The sequence below is a fragment of the Microtus oregoni genome, unplaced genomic scaffold, assembly GCF_018167655.1.
Source record: "Microtus oregoni isolate MIOR12 unplaced genomic scaffold, Mior012 000005F_ref0000423, whole genome shotgun sequence".
NCBI lineage: Eukaryota > Metazoa > Chordata > Mammalia > Rodentia > Cricetidae > Microtus > Microtus oregoni.
Window position 1 is genome coordinate 51,946,582 of NW_024543064.1, and position 27,411 is coordinate 51,973,992.

General features: G+C 39.2%; 1 protein-coding gene across 2 annotated transcripts; it reads left to right on the forward strand.

The window, feature by feature from the left end:
- The first annotated feature begins 1,463 nt into the window (after positions 1-1,463).
- Positions 1,464-27,148, forward strand: LOC121448836 (cytochrome P450 2J4-like). Of its 2 annotated transcripts, XM_041653082.1 has the most exons (9): positions 1,464-1,789; positions 8,469-8,631; positions 12,512-12,661; positions 13,076-13,236; positions 17,466-17,642; positions 19,755-19,893; positions 22,433-22,620; positions 24,267-24,405; positions 26,662-27,148. In XM_041653082.1, exons 1-9 carry the CDS (start codon positions 1,580-1,582, stop codon positions 26,838-26,840), a joined length of 1,506 nt encoding a protein of 501 aa, XP_041509016.1. In that variant the 5' UTR covers positions 1,464-1,579; the 3' UTR covers positions 26,841-27,148. The 2 variants fall into 2 exon arrangements, with proteins under 2 accessions (XP_041509016.1, XP_041509017.1); XM_041653083.1 differs by lacking the exon at positions 24,267-24,405 and having other exon boundaries at positions 26,662-26,769.
- The last annotated feature ends 263 nt before the right edge of the window (positions 27,149-27,411 follow it).

A 27,411-nucleotide genomic window follows, 5' to 3' on the forward strand; every position in this document is an offset into this window, starting at 1 on the left:
ATTATATTCAAATACCACAATATTGAATGTTAAGTCTGTCAAAGGCACATTCTCTTTACAGTCTAATGGCTTCTCAGAATTTGCAAGCATGAGAGTGTGGTTCCATTAACCTGAGTGAAAGAAGTTTTCTGTTAGCACTTGGGAAAGGGCATTTGTGATACCTCTGCTTACTTGTCAAGTCTTAGAGAGGATCATTCTCCTGTGGTTCTTTCTCTCCAGTTCACTCCCTAGGGTAATGAATTTGTGTTTAGGGGCAAAAAAATTGCTACTCCTTTATTTTGTGTTTTCATGTTTGTTGGCCTGTTTCTGATGAAAGGTTGACGGGCATTCATCTTATTCTCATATACGTTAATGGTGTTCTATCCTGTGTTTCTAATGTATTTTTCATTACTATTAGCAATTTGAGTTAGTGTGGATACAGTTTGGTTCTTGGGTGTCAAAAGGTGAAAGGAGAAAGGAATCCCACAAGTAATCCACTGACCTCCAGAGGCACTCCAAGTCACAAGTGTAAGCACACAAATAATCAATAAGTAGCTTTGCCATAGGTCCCTGAATTCAGTCCCCAGAACCACAACAATAACAATATTATTCATAATAGTAATCAGGACCAAGATGCTCCTCCAACAAATGTTAACTAGGTATCCATGGATGCACTTTTTTGGCAAGCATAGTTCTGTTAAAGGGAAGTGATTTCTTGAAGAGGTGAGAGCACTGCTTCTGAGTGCTGAGGTTAAAGACATTCGTCACCACACTCCATCTAATTTCTTTTTAATTTTAATTAAAACATAATCACATCATTTCTTCCCTTCCCTTTCCTCTCTTCAGTCCTGCCCATGTGTTCCCCACTCAGACTAATGACCTTCTTAATAATCGATTATTATAGTTGTTATCTATGTAAACACATGGATATATAAATACAATCTCCTGGGTCCATTTTGTTTCTGGTCTGTTCATGTTTTCAGGGCTGGCCACTCACTTAGTATAGAATATCCAGTTAGAGAACCCCTCTCTGGAAAAGACCAAATCTCCCCATCAGCAGCTCTTAGTTGCCTGTACTTCTTTCTCTAGGGGTGGGCTCCCTTGAGATTTCCTGGTTCCACTCAGCCTATCCATTGGTGCCCTTTAAAACCACGTTTCCTGTGTGTATCCCTGGGAACCTAGTGTCAGGCACCTGGCTGGGCATAGCACTAGTCACTATAGAATTACTCCTGGACACCTGCAGGGCAAAACACAGCCAGGAAGTGCAGCTGAGGGAAGGTTGGGGAGGAAAGGGTAAAAACTCTGAGGGGAGGGGCGGGGCGGGGCGGGGCGGGGCGAGGCGGGGCGGGGCGGGGCGGGGCGGGGCGAAGAGCTCCCTGCCCTTGATTAGAGCTGCTCCCTCAAGCTGATTGGAAGCTACTCCAAGAAACATTGGTGGGGCCAAAGAGCCCAGCTTCAGGAGGAAAGAGGAGGGACACAGGAAGGGATAGGGAGGGACTAATGAAGGGATTGGTTCTGTGGGGAGCCCTTAGTGGTTAACACCGGGGACTTGTCCCAGTTCAGACTCTCATTCCTCAAAGAACCGGTTTCAGTTCCAGCCATGCTAGCTGCTGCGGGCTCCCTGGTGGCTGCTGTCTGGGCTGCACTCCATCTCAGGACGCTGCTGCTGGCTGCTGTCACCTTTCTGTTCCTGGCTGACTACCTCAAAAATCGGCGCCCCAAGAACTACCCACCGGGTCCGAGGGGTCTGCCCTTCGTGGGCAGCATTTTCCAGTTGGACCTTGAGAAGCCCCACCTCTCAATACAGCCGGTAGGATGGGCAAAGGGTGCCTAGCTCTGTCCTGATGTAATCATGAGCTACAGGAACAGGGGACATCTTGGTGCTAGGACAGAGGACCAAGTTCAAAGGGTGGTGGTGACAACCTGCTATGCCAAAAGAAAACCTTGTGTTCTCCTTTAAGAAATATGCTGTTCAATTTCCAAAAAGTTGGAGATAATTCTTACCCTTGTATTTTTGGGTTTTAATTTTTCTCGTAATTCTTTTATTGTCAGAGAACGCACTGTATATGATTTTAATTCCTTTAACTTTTATTGTTTAAGTCCAGGTGTATTGAAGGAGGCATGGTGATATATCTTGACAAAGAAGCCCTGCCAACTTCAGAAATGTGTTGGAAGGTGGTACCTCTACTCACTTGGTTAAAGTTCTTGTTGAGAAAAAAGAAGTATATTTTTCTCTTGACTGGAGTTTTCTACAAATATTAGTTCTCTCTTATTAATCCTTGTTTGGTCCTTCTCCATCCTTGCTGACTGTTCCTCTACTGATTTTATCAACTCCAGAGAAAGATGCACTGGAATCTCCAGCTCTGCTGGGAGTCTGACTGTCTTTCCACTCAGTTCTGGAAGCTCTCCCCTATATTGGAAAGACTGTCATGTGCACTATGAACACATGTACGACTGTGGTTCTTCTTTCTGGTGAATGACCATCTTCTGTGTAATGTTCCTCTTTATCCACAGTAATTTTCCTTGCTTAGATAGTGAATCCTCCAGCCATGTTTAATTATCGCTGTCACTTCCCGTTGCATGTGAAGAGTGAGAATGTCTTATTATTTATTTCTATTTAATGGTTTAAGCACATAATTTATTCCCACCTCTGTTTTTTTTTTTCCATTATCCCTTCACTGTGTGTTTCTTGGACCCTCTCCGAGTAGATGCCTTTCTATTCATCTTCTCTCTCTTCACATCTCTCCTATTGTCCTCCCAGCATCTGTGCTGTGTTACTCAATACGCACACAGCTATGAGAGTTTGTTAACAGCATTTTGCATGTGAAATGAAACGACTACAAACATGGGGAAGCCCTCTGCCCTGTATGATGCACTGCCCCAGGTGCTGTCTCCACTCACTGAGACCCACATCCCACAGTGCCCTGCTCTTCAGTGTCAGTGCAGCTGGGACTCAAAGGCACAGGAGTCTGTTGTCTTTGCCCCTTACTCATCCTCCCATAGCTGTCTTTTCTCTGACCGTTCAAGTTCATCATTTCCTTTCTGACCTCAAGCATTTTCTTTCTTCATTCCCTCAGAGGAGGCTGTCACAGAAAGAAGCTTCTTAGCTGTGCCCTCCACATAATGTCTTTCACTCCTTCATACACTGTCTTTATCCTGATTGTAGAACACTAAGTTGATTATCTACTGCACTTAACATTTTTAGATGTCCTCCCACTTCTTCTGGCCCTTTTGGTTTCCCTATAAGTAGCAAGACATTCTCTCTCTGCTTTCAAGAGATTTCTGTGTTTTGAATTTTCAGATTGATATTGACAGTGTTGCTTTCACTTTTCGTTTTATGCCGTTGAGTTCTTCATGGTAGATTTGTATTTTGCCAGACTAGGAAGTTTCAACCATACTTCAAGAATTTTCTCTTTCCTGTTTTTTCGGGGGGACATCTATTTAATGAGGCACAGTTGTGATGCCTCTGGTGCTGGGTCTTCCTTTTTGCTGTCTCCTTTCTCTGTGCAGTACAGGGTGGACCTGCTTCTCACATTACTAGGCCCATCTTCTAAAGCACAACCCCTATTTATAAATTGTTGGGATTATTTTATTATTGGCTCTGTTGACATATTTTTTATGACAATGAATCTAAGGCTTGTAGATTTGAAAATAGATACAGAAAATATCACCCGTTTTCTCCCAAATCACACATATGGAAGAATAAGACCCCGGAGTCCAATTTAATGTCTTGAGCCCAGATGAGTCATCTCTCTTAAAAAAGTAAAAACAATAAACTCTTCAAACTTCTTGATTGAAATCAAGAGAGTTCAATTAATGCTTTTGGTGGTGAAACTTCTGAGCCTAAAACGTACTTGCCTCAAAGGTAAGGCCTAAAAGCAGCCTTGTTTCCTATCTAATTTTTCTTGGAGCACTTTCTAGCTTTCCCTCATCGAAAATCTGACTGACCCTGGCAACAATAAAACCTGTTCTGACTTGCATGCTGCCAAGAATTGTGAACTTCTTGCATGAGGACTTCTGAATTCCCTATCACTTGCCATGACCTTTGGCTATGTGTCCTCTAATAAGACTTTTCTCCTGGAGGAAGTAACCTTTATGTTCTTGCATGTACTTATTCTTCAGTCTTTGTATCTGTATGGCATGATATCACAGTATGAGTATTTTAACCTTCACACTATATATGTTTTGCTGACAAGCTCACTATTTATGAATTGGTTCCAGTACTTTATCTTCACCTCAGTTTCTAGCAGGACTATAGCAGATGTCGTCTTAGGCTGTGCATTGCACATTTTCTGCACTCTAAGGCTCTCTCAGAAGATGGTCAATGAGAGTGTTACTCTGAAGAGGAGTTAATGTGCCAAGGAGTGTACACAGCTGTGCTTAAATGAGTTCATGTGCACAGAATTATAGTGAAGAGCAGATATACACTCTGAAATTTCAAGGAATACTCTCGTCTTCTATAAAGTCTTAAAAGTACTTCTACCAAGCTTTGTTATGTCCATAGATTTATTTTATGTTTCCTTATTGAATAGAAAGTGATTTTTTTCAGCTTAAAAGGAATGTATACAGTTTTGGTTAGGTTTAATCCACTTAACAAAACCTAGACATTACCTGAGGAAGAGGGAACCTCAATTAAAGAGTTATCTCCATCACCTTAGTGTGTGGGACATTTGATTTTGGTTGTTAATTAATATAGCAGAGTCCAGTCCACTGAGATGACATCACTCCTGCACTTGATGATGGAATACAACTTGTAAAAGTAAACCCTTTCTTCCCAAGTTGCTTTTCGTCAGTGATTCATCACAACAGAAAGCACACGAGGACATGTACATACTGAAAAAGAAAAACAACATAAGAACACAATTAAGCAGAAGAGACAAAGAACTACTTCTCTACAAACAAGACCACTAACACATTCTCTTAGGTACCACCATGTACATACACTTAGACACTCAGAAATAATTTCATATAATTTGTTCATCTAGGTTTTGAGATTATATCATAATAAAAATAAAGTTACAGTGCCACTGTTTCTGGCAGTTCTCTGTTTCAGAATTTCTCTTCATTGAAGAACTTTCTGTAATAAACTCTGGAACAGGAAGAAGACAGCCAAAGCTCTAAAGCTCACTGGCCAGCCTGCCATGCCTTTACAGAGCTAAGGAAATACACTGACTCAGACAAGCTAATATGGTGGGCAGCTGCTGAAAATGATCCCTGAGGTTGACCTCTAGCATACATACACACAAACACGTGAATGCACACACGTGCACACGAACACACACACACACATACACACACACACCTAAAAGAAAAATGCTAAACTTTAAAGTAACAAAAAATATGCAGTTTTTGTTCTTGTACCAATTAGGAAAACACACACATGCCCTGATACACACACACACACACACACACACAGAGCTCACACCTCACTACACAGAGCTGTAAGGATTCAGATGATCAGACCTTCTCATATACTGCTAATGGTGGTGGGAATTTTCCTCCTGAATGCCCTTTTTCTATTGCTTCTAAGAGAACCGGTATGCCATTTGCCTTCATGGATCATTTATCTCATTAATCCATAGCTTCTACTTTCTCTTTATCCAAGACGTGCATCCCATTGTACATTGTTCGATAACAATCCACTTGGACATTTACTTCTACTCTTAACTTTTCTGTCTCCTATTTCTTTTGTCACATTTATATCTCTTATTTCAATCTATTGTTATTTTCAATTTTAACTCTTTTACCCCTCCGAGTCACCTTTAAGAAAATATACTTTTGGGGCTGGAGGGATGGCTCAGCGCTTAAGAGCATTGCCTGCTCTTCCAGAGGTCCTGAGTTCAATTCCCAGCAACCATATGGTGGCTCACAACCATCTGTAATGAGGTCTGGTGCCCTCTTCTGGCCTTCAGGCATAAACACAGACAGAACATAGTATACATATTAAATAAATAAATATTTCAAAAAAAGTAAATACACTTTTGTTTTAATTTCTCAAATGGCTTACTTAATGTATAGTGAAAGTGTGCCCTACCTGCCTTAAGACATAAACCCAAGGACCTTCTTGGTTATTTAATACATTATTACATTAATTGGCTGACAGACCTGGCATGGTTGAGAATTGTAAAGATCAGAATCTGCTCATTCATTCATTCCACAACAAGATAAAAGTTTTGAATCACTTGTGTTGAACTAGAAACATACTTGGGCACAGAGCTGGAAAAGATGGAAAGAACATTGACCCTAGTGCCGAGTCTCAGATGCTGGATGCCGCTTCAGTACAAGGAGGGAATCTACGTGGTACACATTGCTAATTACGATGCACTTAAGCCTTATTTTATAAGTTGTTCCCTAAACTTCATGATTGATATTGAAAGTTAGTCAATGAATTTAGTAAATAAATTTAGTCAATAAATTCTCATACACCCTAAATCTCACCCACACACTGATCAAGATGAATTTGGCTTTTTCCTCATTTGTACACATCTATTCCTGGCATCTCTTAAAAGAAAAGGCATACACTTGTTCGCTCTGCCTTACGGACCAGACAAGTCAGATAATGATAAAACCCAATGAAGCTAGCAAGGACTCTGGATAAAGAACTAAGGAAGTACAGAGTCTAAGTAAGGATCTATCTATAATATGGGTGCACGATCCTGGAATCAGATCAAATCATTATGTTTGTTTGACATGACTCACCAAGATTCAAGGTTTTGTGACTGATAGGATAGGGCACAAGTAAAGGAAGGTAAGAGTAGGGAAGGAGACCACAGATACCTAGAGGATTGTACCCTCCTGTTTGGTACTACTGACAAGACTCAGGATGACCAAAGGAGAGGTGGGTCAACTCAGGACTGATTTGAGAACACACAGGATGAAGAATCTTTGGAAATGATCACATACTCTCATCAAACTTTGCAAAACCTTATGTCTTCTGCATCTTCATGGCTGTTCTCATTCTCTCCAACTCCCTCTTCTTGCTCCCCTAAACTCTGTCACTCATACCTTCATGCCTGGTCCCCATCCCAACTGCCTCTAAAACCCCAAGTCTCATAGAGATTCTATGGTATTAATTTTCTACAGATGTATATAACATCTGGCAGCACCCCTCCACCAGGCAAGAGACTTGTTTTAGGCTACATTACTTCATTTGCAATTTATTTTCTCTTTAGAAAGATGATGAAAATTCTAACTGTGGTAGAACAGTTACAAAGAATAAAGTAAAGCATAAAGCATACTGAGTACCCACTCAGTGAGGGCAGCTATCTGGACTTGATGGATTATTTTCTTGGCTCTGACAATATGTTTGTATCCCCAGGTATTTGAACACAGAGCTCATTCGTTTCTCAGAGATGCAGTCGATGGTTGGGTGTCTGGAACTAAACAAAGTGCTTCTCACAGTACCATTCTCATCCTTCCCCACAGAGCACTACAGGGGGTGCGGAAGTAATTTTTACCCTTTCATAGCTGGTAGTCTGAGACTTGGAAGAGAACACCGGCCCTAAGAGCCCAGTTATTAATCCATAGACCCTACATGCTTGCATTATTCCAGATCTTCACAGATGTCTCAACTTCTATCCTCGGCTCTTTATTGTACAATTCCTATGCAGCAAGGTTAGGGGAAGGCAGGGTCTCCTTTGCCTAAATAGATGCTAGATATTGTGATTAACTAGGATTTCATGGTTGCTATATCTGCCTAGTACACATGCATTTCAATCTTTCTCTGGACTGATGGCCTTTTTTCTCTGCCTCATTGGGTGTCAAAATGTTTAACTTCCAACCTTATAATGTATTTGAAAGACTTGCATCTTCATGAGTTAGTCTAGTAACAACTTGATGATCATTTGGTTCATGTTGGATAGATATATGAATGAAAGACTTAAGAGAAAATTTCTAATCCTAAAATTGTTTGAATTTTGGTGAAAAAGAAAGAAATCAGGAACATTAATATCACACCAATAACAGAGTTCCCTTAGTGTCTGTCCAAGTCGTCACACATGTACATCCCATGTTAAGCATGTTGATGAGTGCGGGGCATTATTTTCTGATTAAACCATTTCTTCTATGAGGATGTCCACAAAACTGCACCAACATCAAGCCTATACGCACCCTCCTTGACCTTTGTCAGGTCAAATGTGTCACATGCTCTCCTTTCATTAGATTTCAGGGTGCTGCCGATCAATGATTTTGCTTCTTCATTGAAACTTATATCCTCATGTTTTTCTCTAGGTAGACATTGTAGGTGCATAGTCAGCTCATGAGACTTATATTAATGAACTTTAATATAATATGATAAAACTTTTACCTATTTGGATTTGAGTTTAGTGCAGTTAAGTAAACCACAACTTCAGAAATATTTCCACAGACAATGGCCTATCTCCCCACTCACAGAAACCTCTCAACATGAATCCCATTAGCTATACATGCCTGCCATCCTTGGAAACACAGACACAGGCACACTTAACTATAACTCTTGGTATATTTTTCAGTTTGTGAAGAAATATGGGAACATTTTTAGCCTGAATTCCGTTGGTGTAAATTTAATAATGGTAACTGGACTCCCCTTAATCAAAGAAGTCTTTACACACATGGAAGAAAACATTTTGAAACGCCCTATCTCTCGTCTCCGAGAACGTATCACTAATAACAATGGTAAGTTTATTAAGCAACATGGTGTGTGCATTACAGTGCTTCTGATATATTAAACATACCTGTATCTTACTTTCCAACATGGCCATAAACAGTCCCATCATAATTTATTATATTTAATGGAAGCAGAATGTCACATTTCCTGAATGAAAGCACCCATCAGAGGACTAAACAGTGTCATCTCATTTCAAGAGATTAGAAATAACCACATCTTGAATTAGCTAATTATAAATGTGTTGGTGAGAAGGAGCCATTGAATCTAGCCACAGCCAGACACACTGTGTTCTTACTTCCCTTTTCCTTTGCCAACTCTCTGTCCCAAGAAAACTGGAGTAATTCAGCCCCATCCTACTGCTGCTCTTCTTGTTTCTGGCTTCTTATACTCCATTATTAAAGCCATGCAACACAGAACTCTCTAGCCTTCTAGACAGGGTTAGACTAGAATAGCACGAATACTCAATATTGCCATTATATCAAGTTGTATTTTCCAAAATTGAAAGCAGAACTTCAAGTGTATTGACCTGCCAAATTGTCAGTTTTAGACATTTCCTAATTTCTCCTTCAGGTAACCAATCATTAATTGTACATAATAAACTATGTTATCTCTTATAGGAAACACAGAGCTAGGCACAATTTATTCATAGTGCACATAATAGATAAAATCTCCATCTTTATATAACATATACTCCATCAAATGAAATATTCTGAGCCATTAGCTAATTAAAACACACAGAACTACAAGGTTAATGGTAAAAGATATTTATCAGAAGTTTCAAACTTCTACTATAATTCAGGAAAAACCTTCTGTAAGACGAGATTCCCACATCACCTCCCGTTTTCTGTTTAAATAAAAAAGGTTATAACTTTAACATAGTAAAATTACATATAACAAAACAGTTATCAAGTAAGAATTACAGTTACAATATTTCTATTTACTTTATCTTTTATCATAACAAGGAAAACTATTTTTCCACTCCATCAAAGACTCCATAAGGATATACTATTACCTAAGTAAACAGAAAGTGCATTGTAAGAAACTTCCAAAACTCGAGAAATGAAAGAGACATCTCATTGCCTGGGTAGTCATCCCAAAGTTCTTCTGTACCATTGGGGAATTCATCTTCAGGCTACAGGCCTATAGTATCCAACAGAATTTTTCATGAAGCAGGAAAATTCAAAGACAAGTCTGCCTATATTGGCAATTTTCCAGTCACTTTCTTCTGTATCCTGCAGAATATCTTACAGAAACTTTCATGTAGCAGGAACTCCAAAGGATTGTCTCACCTTTAGGCAAGTTCATCAGTTATTCCTCTGTAGATCCTTCAAGTCCAGTTCATCGAACAACTCCATAAGAAGCCTCTTCAATGCCCATCTTCTAATTGAAGTAGATTGATGCTGCCAGGAGCATATGTGCCTCACTGTCATGAAAAGTCCTAAATTTTTAAAATACTTAGATGCCATATTCTGAAGATCTTTGAAAGATTTGAAGAATACCTAACTAAATGAAATATATCCCTATATATCAAAACCTAACTGACATGACTACAAGCTTGACTATTATAGATGAGTACCTATTAACTTATATTTCTTAATTATAGATTACATTTTAAATGAACTAAACAAACACAATACCTTAATCAAGTAATCAAGAGCAGAAATATATATAACAAAATTAACTTTAAATTTGTATCGATAAACCAAAATCCATACCAATACAAATTATTCATATCTATATCATACCCCCTTTAAATGTAAGCAAACATTTATAGACAATATTTAGGAATATGGGCATAGTTTTCTTCATATTACTTCCTACTGTTTGGGGAAGCTGTTAATCAGGTCTTTCATGGTGTATCCTATGGGCTAGGTTCATTTCAGTCAGCAGTGGGATGAAGTATTTTCTTTGTGGGAGTGTTCACAACAACCTATCAGGGGATCTTGTTCCATGAAACCATATTGGTCTGGAAGCAATCCACAAGTTCTTATCTTCTTTGGAAACAAGAGAATTTTACCAAAGCCAATTTGAAAATCATGATACCTTTATATGCCGTTTTAGCTTAACAGCCCATACAATGAAATGTCTCTCTGTACTTAACTCCTTCACAGTCAAAAAATTCAAAGAAAATACGATAATATACATAATCCAAACTCTCTGTGTATAATTCATCTTTACGTGACTTATCATTTTTAATCCCTTTAATCTATTACTGCCTGTATTCTATCTCATTGAAAACTTTGTTTTAATTTTTTAAAAAAACCATTTACTTTTTTATAACTCTCTGTACTCTTTTGCTTTTGTCTCCCAAGCCTATGTACATTTATCCAACACTGTGACTCATTTATAGGTGTTTATTTTATCTGAATTTCTCTTTATTGCTTATCAATAACTATTTTCTGACCGGAAGCACTTCTTAAAATGCTAAACACTTATGAATATAAGCTGCAACTTTGCTAGGTCAAATACAGTACTCCCTGCTTGCCCTGCCTAGTCCAGCATGGCAAAGACACTTGAGCCTCTGAGAGCCAAGCACACCACCCCAATTTCAGACAAACAGCCAATCTATGTCACCATTAATTAAGCTGCAGAAGTCTGCTCACAAACCCCATCCAAATGCTTTGTATCCTGCCAGAGCCAGAGGTCACATTGAAAGCATAGCCCAGAAAGCTGGCATTTTAAAATGGCCACAGCTTTTTTTCTGCTATGGCTGAATTAGGAAAATCTCTCCTAAAGGATCCACGCCTCTGCTTGCTTCTAGCAAACAGAGCCCGTCCAAGTAAGTGCTGATAGCAAACCATGTTTAACTCTGTTCTTTACTGTCTAGAATTAATTTTTAAGCTTTCTCCGGTTTTTATGTGGATGTAGTTTCCAACGTTGGCACACCAATTATGGGAGGATGGGTGCTTGTTTGTCCCGGCGACCCATAATTTAAATAATCACACAGAAACTGTATTAATTAAATCACTGGTTGGCCCATTAGCTCTAGCTTCTTATTGGCTAATTTTTACATCTTAATATAACCCATTTCCATTAATCTGTATATCATTATGAGGTTGTGGCCTACCAGCAAAGTTTCAGCACATCTACCTCTGGCCACAGATCCATGATGTCTCCTGACTCTGCCCTGCTTTCTCCTTGCATTCAGTCTAAGTTCAGCTGTATCAACAGGCCAAAGCAGTTCCTTTATTCATTAATTCTAATCACAGCATACAGAGGGGATTCTCATGTCAGAGCTAAAGATTTCTTTGAATGTTAAGAAATTGACTTGCACATGGCATTGCATGTGTCATGAATTAGGTTGTAGATGATGAACAGATTGGAATGTTTGTCTCCTGTTCTTTCTCTATGGAATACTGATGCTTCCTACCCTATTGATTAATTAATTTTTCATATTTTAGGGCTTGTATTGAATAGGAATTCTCTTATAGAGCCTTTTATACCTCTTTAATTTATATGTCTTGTGTTATCCTTTAGTTTATTCCTGTTATTCAACTTAACAGAACTAAGTGGATATTTGTGTCAGCTTGGAACCAAGGTGATATGAATTTGAACCCCTGGGTATTAAACAACTGTGTTTGCTTGGAAAGATTTATTGTGTAGTCTTCCATTCTTTGCTGCGGTGGGAATGGACCTATTGCTGGTTGGTAATAAACATGCAGAGACCTTAAAGAGTAGATTACACAGTATATAAAAAATACCAGTGTATGATTATGCAGATCACCAGGATGTTAGACATCATGCTTCTTGCTATGGGGGTATTCTCTCTAGATAGTTACCAAATCCCTTATTGGCCCTTCTTTTTTCCATTGCACATATATCATAGAGTTCATGAGGTAATGTTAGACCAGAATTTCAGTGTCATAATGCTGAATGTCTTCTTTTCAGGAGTGCTCTTCTCCAGTGGCCAGACATGGAAGGAGCAAAGAAGGTTTGCCTTGATGACCCTGAGGAACTTTGGGTTGGGAAAGAAGAGCTTAGAGCAGCGCATGCAGGAGGAAGCCCAATACCTTGTGGAGGCCATAAAAGAGGAGAAAGGTGGGCATTCCACAAGGCAGGTGTGGGAGGTTATGGGAGACTATGGACCTCTCATTCACTGAACACATTCTTCCTAAATGTCTTAAGTGCTTACTCTGGTCACTGCACTGTGCTTTGAACTGAGAATTAGACACTGACCATCTAGACATGACCATGAGCTGGGAGTTCTGCAGGTAGGCACACAGATGGTCATTAGACACACTGCTGCACCTACGGCCTGGTCATCAGTTGAGCCTCCCAGTATTAGCAGAGTCCCTGAAGCATGTCCGTCTTTATGTAGTATGATCTGAACAGAGCCTCTTCCATGGTTTTCTGCAATGTATATTCCTCTATCATATCAAATCAATTCAGTATAGAAAATAGAAACAAATGAATAACTTTAAAGGACTCATCCCTCCCTCTCCCCACCCCTAGGACAGCCTTTCAACCCTCACTTCAGTATCAACAATGCAGTTTCCAATATCATTTGCTCTGTCACCTTTGGGGAGCGTTTTGAGTACCATGACAGTCAGTTTCAGGAGATGCTGAGGCTACTGGATGAGGCCACGTGTTTGGAGGCATCAATGATGTGCCAGGTACGTGCTCTTCTTTGCATGTCTGTCAAGGGTATTACAAATGTCTTCTGTAGCTAATATGAGAACACTAGAAAAATTGAATTTGATCCAAATATCTTTCAAGTCCACCTTCTGACTTTGATGTTTTTGTTGATTATAAGAATCTTAATATATACAAAAATTTCTATCATTTATTTGAACTATTTTGATATTTATATTGGTCTATAGACATGCCTATGGGAATGCTGATATCATTTAGAGAATGGAAATAATATTATTTACTTGGACTTTCTTTTTTCCCCTCTACTCTCTTCCTACATTAGTCACCTTCAAAAGGAACTTTCTAGCATATTTACTTGTATTGAAATTCTTCTTTGTACCCTCTTCCTTGTTATCTGTAGACCAGAAGTACACTGAATGTGTTGTTGTTTTTATCTACAGTCAGGTAAATGAGTTGTTAATCTATTTTTAAGAGTTATGAATAATAGTTTTATATCAGTGTCCATTTGGCACACCCATTTGTCTTATATTTGCATCTGAACATATAATATAACTAAATATTTAGAAGTGTACTGTCTCCATACGCATCGACATGATGCAATCAGTCTAAAACAAGAAAATATACACATTTGAGGTTCAAATGACACCTCCATCAGTGGCCAATTTTCCATGTCTACTCCTTATAGCCACTTGAATACTTCACATATCTGTCAGCCATGCCCATGACTCTTTAAGGTAGTTGTATGTTGACATTAACCACAAGGGCTTGATGTTATCTAAAGGGTTTTCCTTCTGCTAGGCCTGCTGCAGTAGTCCATCACTACCTTCGTGTATACACATTGGAGACTGTGTGTGCAGATGTTTTTGTATTTTTCCACATTTTCAAGACATCGTACGTAGTTTATGTGCATGTATACATTTGTTACGTGTGTGGGTGCACACAAGTCAGAGAACAACTTTCAGGAAAACATTCTCTGCTTCCATTATGTGTATATCACAAATGTAAAAGTGTGTCTGTGTGTGTATACCTTTTTGTTTGCAGTTGTCATGATTTATTAACTGTTGCCCACATGCAATGTCTTTATTGTTTCTGACTTTTTGGATTTAAATCTGTTTTAACTCAGATATGAGAATTGCCATGTCATCTTGTTCAACTTCTATTTGTTTTAGAAATTGTTTTCTTCTCTTTGATTCTTAATTTGTGGCGATCTTACCTGTAAGGTGTGTTTCATAGAAGCAACACAAACTTTGATCTAGGTTTTAAATTTGGTCGGCTAGTCTCTGTCTCTTTTTAGCTTGTTGGAGCCACTTACATTCAACATATTATTGAATCATATAAGCTAACTACTGTGGTTTTATTGTTTTTCTTCTTGGTTAAATCATTTTTACTTTACTTTCTTCCCTATTACTACCAAGGATTACTTGTTATCTGTGTTACATATGATGGATGTTTCCCTAGTTCTCATTTTCTCAACCATTCATCTTATGAATTTTATATTTTCCTGTGTTCTCATAATTGACATTCTTTTTACTCTGTGTATAATACTCCCCAAACACATTCAGTATTGTTGGATTAGTGCTCCTGAATTGCTCTGATTTTCACTTTTCCTAAAATATTCATGTTTTTCCATTAATTTTAAATGATAACAATTCTGAATATGGGCTCCATGATTGATAATTATTTTCAGAGAACCTGTGTCATCTCATGTTTCTTGGCTTGGAGATTGATGATAAAAAGTTTAATACTCTAATTTTTATGACTTTGCACATGAGTTAATGTTTTTCCTTACAGCTTTTGTGTTTTTTGACATATTTAACAAAGCACAGAAGTGCTTTCCTCTAGAGTGTTTATTTTAAAGGTCTAAATACCACTTGTCTTTGAAAATCTATTTCTGTCTCTATATTTGGGGAAAATGTCTGCTATAAATTCATTGAAATTATTCTCTATGCACTTATTTTTTTTTTATCTCAGATCTTTGTTTTCTTATCTGTGACCCTGCAATCCTGTGGCAGCTGAGGTCCACTTTCTGATTGTATCTCTGAGTTCTTAGACATTATACTCATGCCCATTATTCCCTAATGGAATGAATAAAGCGTGTCCTCAACATTGGGCTCCATTCCTGATAGACAGTCTTCTGCATAGTTTAATCTGTTGGTGATGGATTTTACTGTGTTATTGACTCATTGAGCTATTTATTTTCACCATTTCCATTTTTTTAAAGCAAAACCTCAGTTTCTTGCTGAAGTATTCAGTGTCTTCCTATTTGTTGATCTTTTCAATTGATTTGTTGATTTTCTCATTCATTTTGCTGTTTTTTTCTTTCTAGTATTGACTTTCTTCCCCGGGTCCTTTATTGTATTCATCTGCTTTCTTATAGCCTCCAAGTCACTGATCATATTTTGTAGAAAACGTTTCAGCTTTTAAGTAGCATTGTACTTGTTTCAGTACCTGTGAATGCATTAATTCAGGAGTTCGTGATTTTTAATAGCATTCAAACCCGCTTGTATTTTCATATTTCTTGTGTTTCTGTGCCACACTCTATGTTCTCTTGGACACTCTTCTGGAGTGTGTGCAGATAAGCAGTTGTGGATGTTTTTACTTTATTATATTTTGGGCTCATAATGCATCCAGAGAGAATGAATCTGAAGCACAGAATCTGGTCTTTCAAAAGCTCATTTTTTTCTCTTGAAGACTTTCTGTTCCTATGCATGGATTCTCCACAATGTACCCCAAAGTGGATTTATTTTTACTCATCTCCATATCTGTTTCCTCCTCAAATTCAAGGCTGCCCTCACTAATAACTGAGAAATTAGTTGGCGTGAAAATAGGCATAAAGAGTGAGATCGGTTGCATTTATTTCCTACACTATTTTGTATTCTGTGTTTTAGCTCTTGGTCATTGTAGTCCCAACCCAGCAGCTCCATTATTTTGCTTCCAGTACACAGAGTCAGGGAAGTCAGGGCAGTCCAGTAAGTACCAGGCTCACTTCTAGGTGTGTGTATCAAGGGGAAAACAATCTTAGAAGGGAGTTAAAGGTGGAAGAGAGTGATAATAAACATTCTTGGAATGACTGATTACGTCAGACACTTTAATGGACAGCTGCAAAAGTTTACTAATTTTCACCATGATCTTTTACATATAAAATGCTGCAATATGGTGTCTGCAAGTAGGCACAGAGATGTCTAAGAAAAGATAGACAGTAGTCCACCACACATCTCTGGAATGCTTTGAGTATCTCATGCCTTTCAGTGTTTGAATACAGGGAGACCCCATTAGCACACTGTGCGTTTTCCATACTATTAACATTGTTATTCTCATTATTATATCTGCTACAATTCATTATAACCAGAAGGAAACAGAGGTATAAGTCACACCCATGTCTGGCTCATTTTAAATGTTGTTGATTTTACATTTTGTTATGCACTACAAATTTTATAGAAACATCCATCACAATTAGCTTTAATTCAGTAAAGATTGCAGTCTTACCATATGGAGTTTAAACCATGGTGGGGTAATCAGGATGTGCAGTTCCTTGTACAGTATATATTACTGGTAATTTCCCAGAGAGAAAATAAGTCATGACAGAGAAATCGAAAGATGAAAAAAGTGCCTGTTATTTTAATCAGGTAAGGGATCTGTAAGGAGACTTGAGCAATGATTTCACGAAGTGAGGGACAGGGCTATTACTCTTTCAGCAATATTTTCTTTTAGACACGATGAATAAGGGCCTAAGACAGAAATGCCCTCAGTTTGGTCTCAGAGGTTGCTCTGGTGGGAGTGCCTAGAGAAACTGGGACAATCATGAAGATCTGGGTGTTCCAACTCACAGGGCTTACAGGTAAATAGTTATATCTCTGACTTTGAGTCTAGAGACCATCCGTGAATATAGAAAGTCACAGGGTCAAGCATGTGGTTACACTGATAAATTTTTTTTCTGGAAATTATATGCAAACTAAGCTGTAATGGCATTAATAGTATAATCAATAAAAGTGTTGAATGCGCTCCTAATATCCAGAGAGAGATGGTGTTATGTAGCAGATAACAGGCAGCGAGGCTAGAAAGAAGTGTTCTGAAGCCGAATACACTTTGCTCATCAGAATAGAAATATTTTGGAGGTAAATGAGATGGAAGAGAGAAGCTGGCCCCACAATTTCACAGTTAGAAAAAAAGGGAAACACAAGACTATAGCTTGAAGCCTTATAAAGTGGCATCATGGTGTCCCATTGACTGCATTGTTTTTCCCAATCAGCTCTACAATGTTTTCCCATGGATAATGAAATATCTTCCTGGATCACACCAAACAGTTATCAGAAACTGGGAAAAACTGAAATCATTTGTTTCTTCTATAATTGACAATCACCGGAGAGACTGGAATCCTGATGAGCCAAGAGACTTCATTGATGCTTTCCTCACGGAAATGACAAAGGTCGGGAAGATGCTCCTGTGTCTTCTTCTTAAAGACAATGTAATGGTTTAATAGTTGTCAAGTGATCAGGCAGCAGGCTACCACAGAGTTTGTGCTTTAACATGACACAGCTTTATTCTCTTAACAGTTCTCATGATATGTTCTTCCTTTCGGCCACATAGCGTTCTTTAAAAGACTATGGGAACTATATGACCCTGTATTTCCAAGCTCCTAAAGCTGACAACATTTTTGTGTGTTTGCTTGCTTGCTTACATTTTTCTTTGTTTTTCAAGACAAGTTTGCCTTATGTAGCACTGGCTGTCCTGTAGCCCAGGCTGGTCTTAAACACACAGAGACCCTCCTGCCTCTTCCTCTTGAGTTCTGGGATTAAAGATGAGCACCACTACACCTGACTATGAGGGCACTGATATCTTTTGCTTTGGTTCTTTTTCTGTCTTCAATTCCAAAATTGTAGCATCTCTTTTCCTCTTATCTATTTGATTATGTTCCTCAGGCATAGTTTCAAAATAATTGTACCCTCTCAAATTATCTACACAGCCTATTTTAGATTTTCAAGAAGCATGTAAATGTTCCAAAAATGAAGATATAGACATCTTTGTACATCATTGCTTCACATACCCTACCCCCTGTGAGGGAAAATAGTATCACTATTAACTCAGTGGTGACATTAGAAATAAATGGTTTCCTGCCTGTAAATGGTAGATACTTCCCTTTCATGCCTCTCATTGACTTTTACTCTTTATTTGCCTCTTATTCATGTAGGAGTTACATACAAAGTGAAAGTAGCAATTTAACATCAGAGTTCTGTTTTTGATGATTTCTTCTAAGGTCAATCATTCACTTCCACTCAGCCCCAACTGCAAGACACAGGCAAAGTTCAACTGAATGCTAGAGTCTGGGTGGGTCATCTGCCTTCCCATAATCTCCCATCCTATCATATCCAAGCAAACAGAAAGCAGTTGAACGGATTTATTTGATACATTTGCATCTTGTGACAATAATAGGCAGAAGCATTTTAAGAGGCTCATGGTTTATTTTGTCTATTTTTATTTTATGTTTATTTTCAAGGGGTGTTGGTCCATCATGAAAGAGAAAACCTGAGAAAAAGATGTGGTTGTGCCTGTTTGTGTCATGGTAGATCAGGAAACAGAAATTAGGCAGGACCCAGGGCTTTGATACAACCACATCACTAAATCCTTCCTATGAACTTTGACTCATTAGATGATGGATTCCTTCTCTGCCCAGGGGGAACCCATTCGTAAAATTTTTCCCATGTTCTAGCACAGTTCATCCTCCTGGTATAGTATCAATAGTAACAATATTATATCTCAAGGAAAAGGGGCAAATAATTCACTATATGTAGTGCAGGTATGAGACCATCAACATCATGAGTATTATAAAAAATGATGATTATATAGAAAGTTAGTGAAGATGAAATTTTATCCCAAAGAATAATTGATGGAATAAACAAGGTTTTGCCTATGAAAGATTAATGGGGCTATCAAAGAATAAATAAACACAGATCATTCCTTCTTAGATCAACAAAAAGCATTTGTAGAGTATTTGATATGTCTGCTGTATCTCCTACAGTTTGATATGGCATGTTAAAATATGAGTATTATTCTCTTCTTATAAACTGAAGCAGATAAAGGTAATGTGAACCTCTTAGATCAGATAGTGACTTAGTGATGTGGCTGATACTGGAAGTTAAATATGTGTGTGTCTTTATCCTGTTCTGTTATCATCCTACTAAAGCTTTTGCAAAGATAGTCACAAGAAAATAGTTGTCTTGCTATTCATCCACCTGAGTAACAGAAACTTTTGATTAGCCTCCAACACTTGGAACAGGAAATGTTTTCTAAGGAGATCACAGTAATATCATTTGAAATGTGTCCTATTGAACTCATACTTCAGGGTGACGAAAACCTGATCTGCTAGTGTCTGTATTGTTGTACTGGAAAAAATAGATAGCTCATGAATAGCTGCTGGCTGAGAAGGTCAACGGGAATACCATTTTAAATGCCTTCTTCAAATGTGATCACTAGCATCAAAAAGCATGTATTGAGAAATCACAAATCTTCTGACTAAACAAGGACACGCTGTCTTTTCCAGTACCCAGAGAAGACTACAAGTTTCAATGAAGAAAACCTCATCACGAGCACTCTAGACCTCTTCTTTGCTGGAACTGAGACAACATCCACGACCCTGCGCTGGGCTCTGCTCTACATGGCGGTCTATCCAGATGTCCAAGGTGAACATGTGGTGACCTCACTGGACAAAGCAGAATTCTGGAAGCCATGTCTTAAATGCTACCAGAAGAGAACATGTTGAAGTGAGAAGAAGGGCCATTGCTGTGAGGCAATATGCCCTGGGTAACAGGCATATGCTCTCCATGTTCTCTCAGGACTGAGACATTTACAAAGTGCATCCATTCATGTTCCTCTTCCATTGTCAGTAGGCCTTCCCATTTCCCCTGAATTCTGTTCAAACTCTGTTCTGGTGTTGAATGCACTGTGATGTCACCTTTCTGCCTTTTCACTTCAACCCCACCCACCCTGGGTGCTGCCCTTCTTACACTCTATGTCCTCTGCTGGCCCTGTCCTTATTCTTCTAATTCTTGCCTCGAAGCCATGATATCAAGAGTGTTCTATCACAGTCTTTACCCATTCTAGAAGAATCTTCTCAGGTACTACCTCCTGAAGTCACTTTAGATCTCTTCATGGTTTGATAACTGGAGAATTACTGTTGTTTTCCTCCAGACATGACCAGATAATCTTCCATATCTATGCTGTATGCATTGTTCCTTTCTCCAGTGACTGGCATTCATCAGGGAGAGTGGTCCATGCTATTATGTGTATGCCTTCAGAATCTAGAAAAGTTTAATGATCTGAGGGAAGGAACATTTTTCTTGTTTGTTCTGTTTTTTCAAATATTGAGTAACAGTTTATCTATGAGGTATAAAATCAAGTTAGTTAATACAGGCCAATGGTTTTTACAGTAAGATGAAATCTGGATAGAGAAAATCAGAGTGCTTCCCATGTGGTAAAGAAAAATTTGTCCAAAGAACTACCCCTTCGTGTGTGTGTGCATGTGTGTATGCGTGTGTGTGTGTGTGTGTGTGTGTGTGTGTGTGTGTGTGTGTTTGTGCATGTGGAAGCCATAGCACAGCTTCAAATTATCATTCCTCAGGGACTATCCAATTTTTAGACAGGGTCTCTCATGCACCAGAAGCTTCTCAAATAACCTACACTGCTTGATCACTAACCCATGGGGATCTGTCTGCCATCAACTCTGTAGTGCCCTGGGATTAGAAGTGATGCCACCATATCCACTTTTTTACAAGAATTGTAAGAATCAGACTCAGGTCTGCAAGCTTGCTTTACTGACTGAACTATCCTCCATGCCCAAGTATTTTTCCTTTTTTATTCAAAATGCATATGTGTACCTCTATTTATTTATATGCATACTGAATTTCACTTAAAATATGTATGTGGCTGGAGAATAATCTTTTTAAGTATTAATACTACTGAGTTAGAATACATACTTGACTTCTAGAATAACAGCTTCAAAATATCACAAAATACCAATAGGAATCCAGGAGATTGACTTTTTAGCTGGATAACTGATTAAGCTCTATGAGCATATTGGAAGAAAGATAACAACCATTATCATTCCTTATTATGATTCTATCTGTTCATATACATTTCAAGACATCCTTAAGATAAGGCTCAGTTATTCTCGTTAATCAGATGTGGAAACTGAAATCTAAAGGATTTCATTAGCAATGTTGTGCGGCGACTTCTTGCTATCCACTGCCCATGCTGATGTATCTCCTTGAGAAATGAGAGCCTACAGATGTGTTGTGGTCTGAATGATCATGTGTTCTCAATGAATCCTCTTGTTGCAACTTAATTACCAGTGGTATGGTGTTAGGAGGTGATTGGTCCTATGAAGGGAATAATCGCCTTAAAAGAGGTAGCAGAGAAGCCAGAGAGACAGCACAAGAGGTAGAGGATCTTGCTACTTCACCATTGTCATGAGTGCAGTTCCCAAAACTCACATGGTACAAGATGAGAAACATACATCTCCCCCAGCTGTCCTCTGACCTCCACTCTTGTGCCGTGAGACACTCTCCCCTGACAGAAATATACTATTATAGAAGTATTAACTTTTTATAAAAGAAGAATGGGTGACTTATTTCTCCCTATGACATGAGGATTCAGTGAAGCTTTCTCATCAGTGAGACAGAAACTTGTTTATACCAGATAAGAAACATCTTGGTGCCCTGTACTAATCCTCAGGCTCTAGGACTATGAAGCATGAATGTGAATTGTTTGCAATACATTTTGGGAAAGGAACTTACTCATACCAGACTAGGTACTTCCCTCAGGTTAGCCATGTTAACACAGCTATTCCATTTAAGAAAGTTAGGATTATGTTGTAGGCTCAGAGAAATATCACTGAATTGTGGATTTGTCCTTTAAATCAATCTTTTAAAGGGTTAAGGAAACATCTATACAGCTAGGTCAGTAAAATAAAATCAAAGCAAGACTGCTTCATTTTTTTTTTTTTGCTTTTTTTGCCTTTTTAAAATTGATTTTTATTGAGCTCTACATTTTTCTCTGCTCCCCTCCCTGCCTCACCCGTCCCATTTTAAACCCTCCCCCAAAATCTCCATGCTCCCAATTTACTCAGGAGATTTTGCATTTTTCTACTTCCCACGTAGATTAGATCTCTTAAGAAGAAATAGCCAAATTTGAAAATTAATAGGAACTCCTGTTTTCTTTCAGAAAAAGTCCAAGCTGAGATTGACAGAGTGATTGGCCAGAATAGACAGGCAAGCCTGGCCGACCGAGAGTCCATGCCCTACACCAATGCTGTCGTCCATGAGGTGCAGAGAATGGGTAACATCATCCCTTTGAATGTTCCCAGGGAAGTGTCAAAGGACACAAGTTTGAATGGATTCCACTTTCCAAAGGTAACTATGTGCTCCCAGCCTTGGATACCTTTGACAATTGTTTACCTCATCCTAAAAACGTAAACTAAAGGTGACATATATTCCTTGCTCAAGAGATCATTTAAATTGGGCAGAAAGCTAGTATACCTGCTAAAATACTAGTTTTCCTCCAAGCATCTAAACATATACATATACAGTGGGGAAAGATGAGTCCTTGCCCAAGTTTAGGCAAAGCCTGGCTTTGTTGGCTAAAGGCATCCTAGCATCTTCCCATGCTAATGTGGGCTAACACAGTTAGCAGTTCTCTGCTAGATGATACCTGAGAGAGCAGCTCTCAAGACGAAGGGACTGCAGGCTTGGGCTAGAAAATGCTGCTACACATGCCTTGAAACACTGAGTTTGAAATGAGAATGAAACTTGAGGCACTTGTGCTACCATGACAGTGAGACTGTTGTTTCTAAATCAGCGAACCACAGGCTTATAATTTACATACAAATGATTTCTGTCAAATGAGGGGAAAATGCAATATTAGAAAGGGACAGAGGGTCAACAGTTTCTAAGTGATATTTGTGTGCTGTTGACTCTTAACTCCTTTACAAGGTCTTATTCACTTTTCCGAATAACTATCCATTTCATGTTTGAGTTTAGAAAGTGAGGCTTAAGTAAATTAGATTTACATCAAATCACTCTACTATTAAACATAGTGGGGAATCTGGGACCAAACCTGGTCTGATTTTTCTGATCAGCCTAAGCTTCCTCCATGGAGCTTGCAGTATTTTGACATTTAAAAGAGGTCCTCTGATGTTTCTCTATGAATCTTTGTTAAAACCCCTTTCTTTATAGACTGGATCCCCATCACATCTCCCAGGAGTCTCAAGATCTCTGCATAGGGTTTCCTGAAACATATACCCTCCACACCACAAAAGACGGTTCTATCCCCAGTCAGGGAAATTCTGCTGCCATTCTTTGATTATCTCTGGAAATGTGTTTACAGATATGAGCATAAGATGATGAAAGCATACTACAGAGTGTGTAATATAAGAGGTGACAGAGTCATCACGTTCATGGCACACTTCACTGTTAGCTGTGCAGCAGATGTGGGTCTACAATGCACTGAGGTGGTTCTTGGAATCAGGAATGGACATGACAAAGTCAAGAGAGATCGAAAGAATGGGTAAAGTCACTGCTAGGGTGGGTGATTCAGTGTGATAAAAGGCACACTCTGGAGAGCCCAAGCACCATGCCAGGAAGCCTGATGGAATAATCTTGCAAACTCTGCTTTCTTGATGTGCTCCTAACCCAGAGAACTGGGATCAGACTCCCACACACTGAGGGTTGAGAATGGAAAAACAGAGAAGGAAGGCTCATCTTTTCCTTGCCCAGGTCCTCACAGTAAGAGATGCCTCATTATTCTTCTTTGGATGCTAACATGTCTTTCCCTAGACCTGTACAAACTTCTTCCCATAGACTTGTATTCAGCATTAAAGAGCAACCTAATGGACTAGAATATCCCCAGAAGGCATTCACAGTCAATGCAAAGTTATCTCGACAAAGGAGAAGGTACTAAGTGGGGAGAGTCATGCATGAGAACTCAAGAAGTATCTACATTTACCTCCATTAAGGTCTGTTTCATATATCGAAGCATGACTCTTTACCATCATTTTTAGGGTACCATGCTTCTAACAAACCTGACTGCACTACACAGTGACCCCAAAGAATGGGCCACTCCAGAAACCTTCAATCCAGAGCACTTTTTGGAGAATGGACAGTTTAAGAAGAGAGAATCCTTTCTGCCTTTCTCAATGGGTGAGTTTTGATGAGCAGGAGAGGGTTCACAGCTCTACCCAGCCATTTCCTCCTCTCATCCCATAATCTTCTGTTTTAATGAAAACATCTCCAGATTGACCAGTGTGACTCCATTTTGTGTTTGGTTGAAGTCCTGCATTCCCTGGCCTTGTCCCCAATTCAGAGCCCCAATTTCCCTAGCTATGTTGTAATAGGAGCGGCAGGCTCTGTCCTGCCACCCTGCCTGCCACCCGGCTAGCTTTACACCCGAAATAATTACACAGAAACTGTATTCATTTAAACACTGCTTGGCCCATTATATCTAGCCTCTTCTCGGCTAACTCTCGCACCTGGACTAGGGCATTTCTTATAATCTGTGTAGCCCACGAGGTGGCTTACCAGGGAGATTCTAGCCTAAGTCCATTCTGGGTCGAAGCTTCATCACGTGCGTCTCAGAGAGCAGAGCTATTGCATCTCTGCCCAGGAGAGAGGAGCATGGCGTCTCTGCTCCAGAGAGCAGAGCTGTCGAGTCTGAGCTCACTTCCTCTTCCTCCCAGCATTCTGTTCTGTTTACTCCTCCCACCTATGTTTTATCCTATGAGGCCAAGCAGTTTCTTTATTACTGAACCAATGACCTTCTTCTATCATAGCTGGGTGTTTCAACTTCTCTCATTTTTTCCCCCAAACATTAAGAATAGACATTTATAATGTGCTCCCTCATTACTAAGGTGTGTATGGAACTCCTTCATAAGATTTTTCAGTGTCCCAAGTTATTTTCAAAGGATGCACTCTCACAGTCAAATGGAACTGATTTAAAATGTGATGCTGAGGAGAAATGCATCCTGGGAAAATTAGAGGGATCCTGTCTTAAATGCTTCAAAGAGATAAAGTGGTGTAGCTCAGTGAAGGCATACTTTCTAGAATATGCAAGACCTAGCTAGATTCAGCAACTACTAGGGAGAGAGAAGAGAGAGGGAAAGAGAGAGAGAGAGAACAAGTGAGGAAGAGGAAAAAGAGAAAAGGATAGGAAAGGAAAAGAGGAAATAAAAAAAAAGAATTTTTTCTTCTCTAGTGTCAATTCTGACACCAGCATCTATACTGGTTGGTATTGTCAAGGGACAGACTTTGTACACTGAATGTGCTACTAGTATTAGTGTGATTCACAATCACTCATAGTGCCAAGATGACCTTTGACAAGTTGGAGAGTGGGAAAAATGGAAATCAATGCCACTCACAAAGCTTTTGCCCAGAACCGGTCTGTACGTCTCAGTAAACTTCTTCTTAGTCAAAACAATTATTCTGAGGCTATTGACTTGGCTTCTGATTTTACACTATTACTCTTGCTCTTTTCTTTCTCTCACTCAACATGTATGATTTAGGAATAAAGGAATCTAGTAACAAGTTACTTAAGGTAACTGACATAGTAACTCAGCTGGTAAATTGCTTGTCTTATGAGCATGTCCTGATTTGATAATCAGACGCCCCACAGAAAGCTGAGTATGTCAGCATATGCTTGTTCTTCTGCTCGATGGCCAAGACAAGAGGACCTTGGCACTCACTTACTCACTGGCCTGGTTGCCCGGGACACTGCCTCAAAAATAAATACATACATAAATATATTGGATGGCACTTGAGCATAAGCACTCATTGCTGGCCACTAAAGTCTATACATATGTGCACACCTGTATATACACAATGGGCACACATACACAAACACATCTAAACAAATGTGGGCTTAAAGATAGATTAGATACTATGTGGAAATCTGCAATGCTGTTGGGATACATGGTGAGGATGCTCACTGAGGGAAAAAACAGTGGTGTGCTAGGGTTGTCCTGGACCATCAGGGATTAACTGTGTAAACATACCTATTCACTAGAGAGACTGCCCTGTAAATACATATCTATAGACACATGTAGATAAATACACCTTGTGCATGTGTGTATGGTGTGACATGAACTAGAGCAAAGGTTTCCAGAGTTATGTGAATGCTTCCTGCCGAGGTATTACCATCACATTAGTCAATGCAAGGGAACAGGATACCTGGAAAAATGGCAAGGTGAAAATACAAGTCTGGGACATATTGTTGGGCCAAGGTCAAGAAATACCACCTTGAATGAGGCTCTAATGGCCAAATCAGGAAGGTGGTAGACAAAATCAGATGGACACAAAGCTCACGGTCAGCTCATTATTTGCAGTTAATAGCTGTGGACATCAGTCCCTCCACGCACTAAAATCAGCTAAGAAAGTGACTCATTTTCTGTTTTGGTCCCACAGGAAAGAGAGCCTGCCTGGGAGAACAATTGGCCAGGTCTGAGCTATTCATTTTCTTCACTGCTCTTTTGCAAAACTTTACCTTCAAGCCCCCAGTCAATGAGAAGCTGAGCCTGAAGTGCAGAATGGGCCTCACCCATTCCCCAGTCACTCACTGCCTCTGTGCTGTCCCCAGACTGTGATGCTGGAGAAGGAAGGAGAAAAAGAGTACAGGAAGAAATGGTGAATGTCCAGAAGCTTGAGGGCCTCGATCATATGAGAAGAGAGTGATGTCAGAGAATGAAGGCAACTCAAGAAATAGTGAAGGAATTGGACTTAGAAAACGGATTCAAATTTCTATTGACTTCTAATTTGGTGGTGGGAAAATCATTTATGAGCTCAGAGGCATATCATTTTATCTAAAAATTGCAGGGGGGATGATGAATCCTCCTATAAAGAAAATGCGCTGAAAATAAATTGCTGAATTAAAAATGCTAAGTGCACCATGAGTCACGTCTCAAGGGTTGTGCCTTCGATTTGTTTCCGCCCTCCTTTCATAGACACGCATGTGTTCCTGGCACATTGAGATGTTAGTCTAAAGTGGTACAAAAGGAAAAGAAGAATCAGAATTTACTTTCTGGTTGCATCCATAGGAAGAGGCCATGAAGACTCTCCCAAATGATAGATGTGTCTCTAATTATGTAGCTCTGTTGAGACTTTTGTTTAGATCTGTACCCCACTTTTAAAATAGGTTTTGGACATTGACTTTCTAGA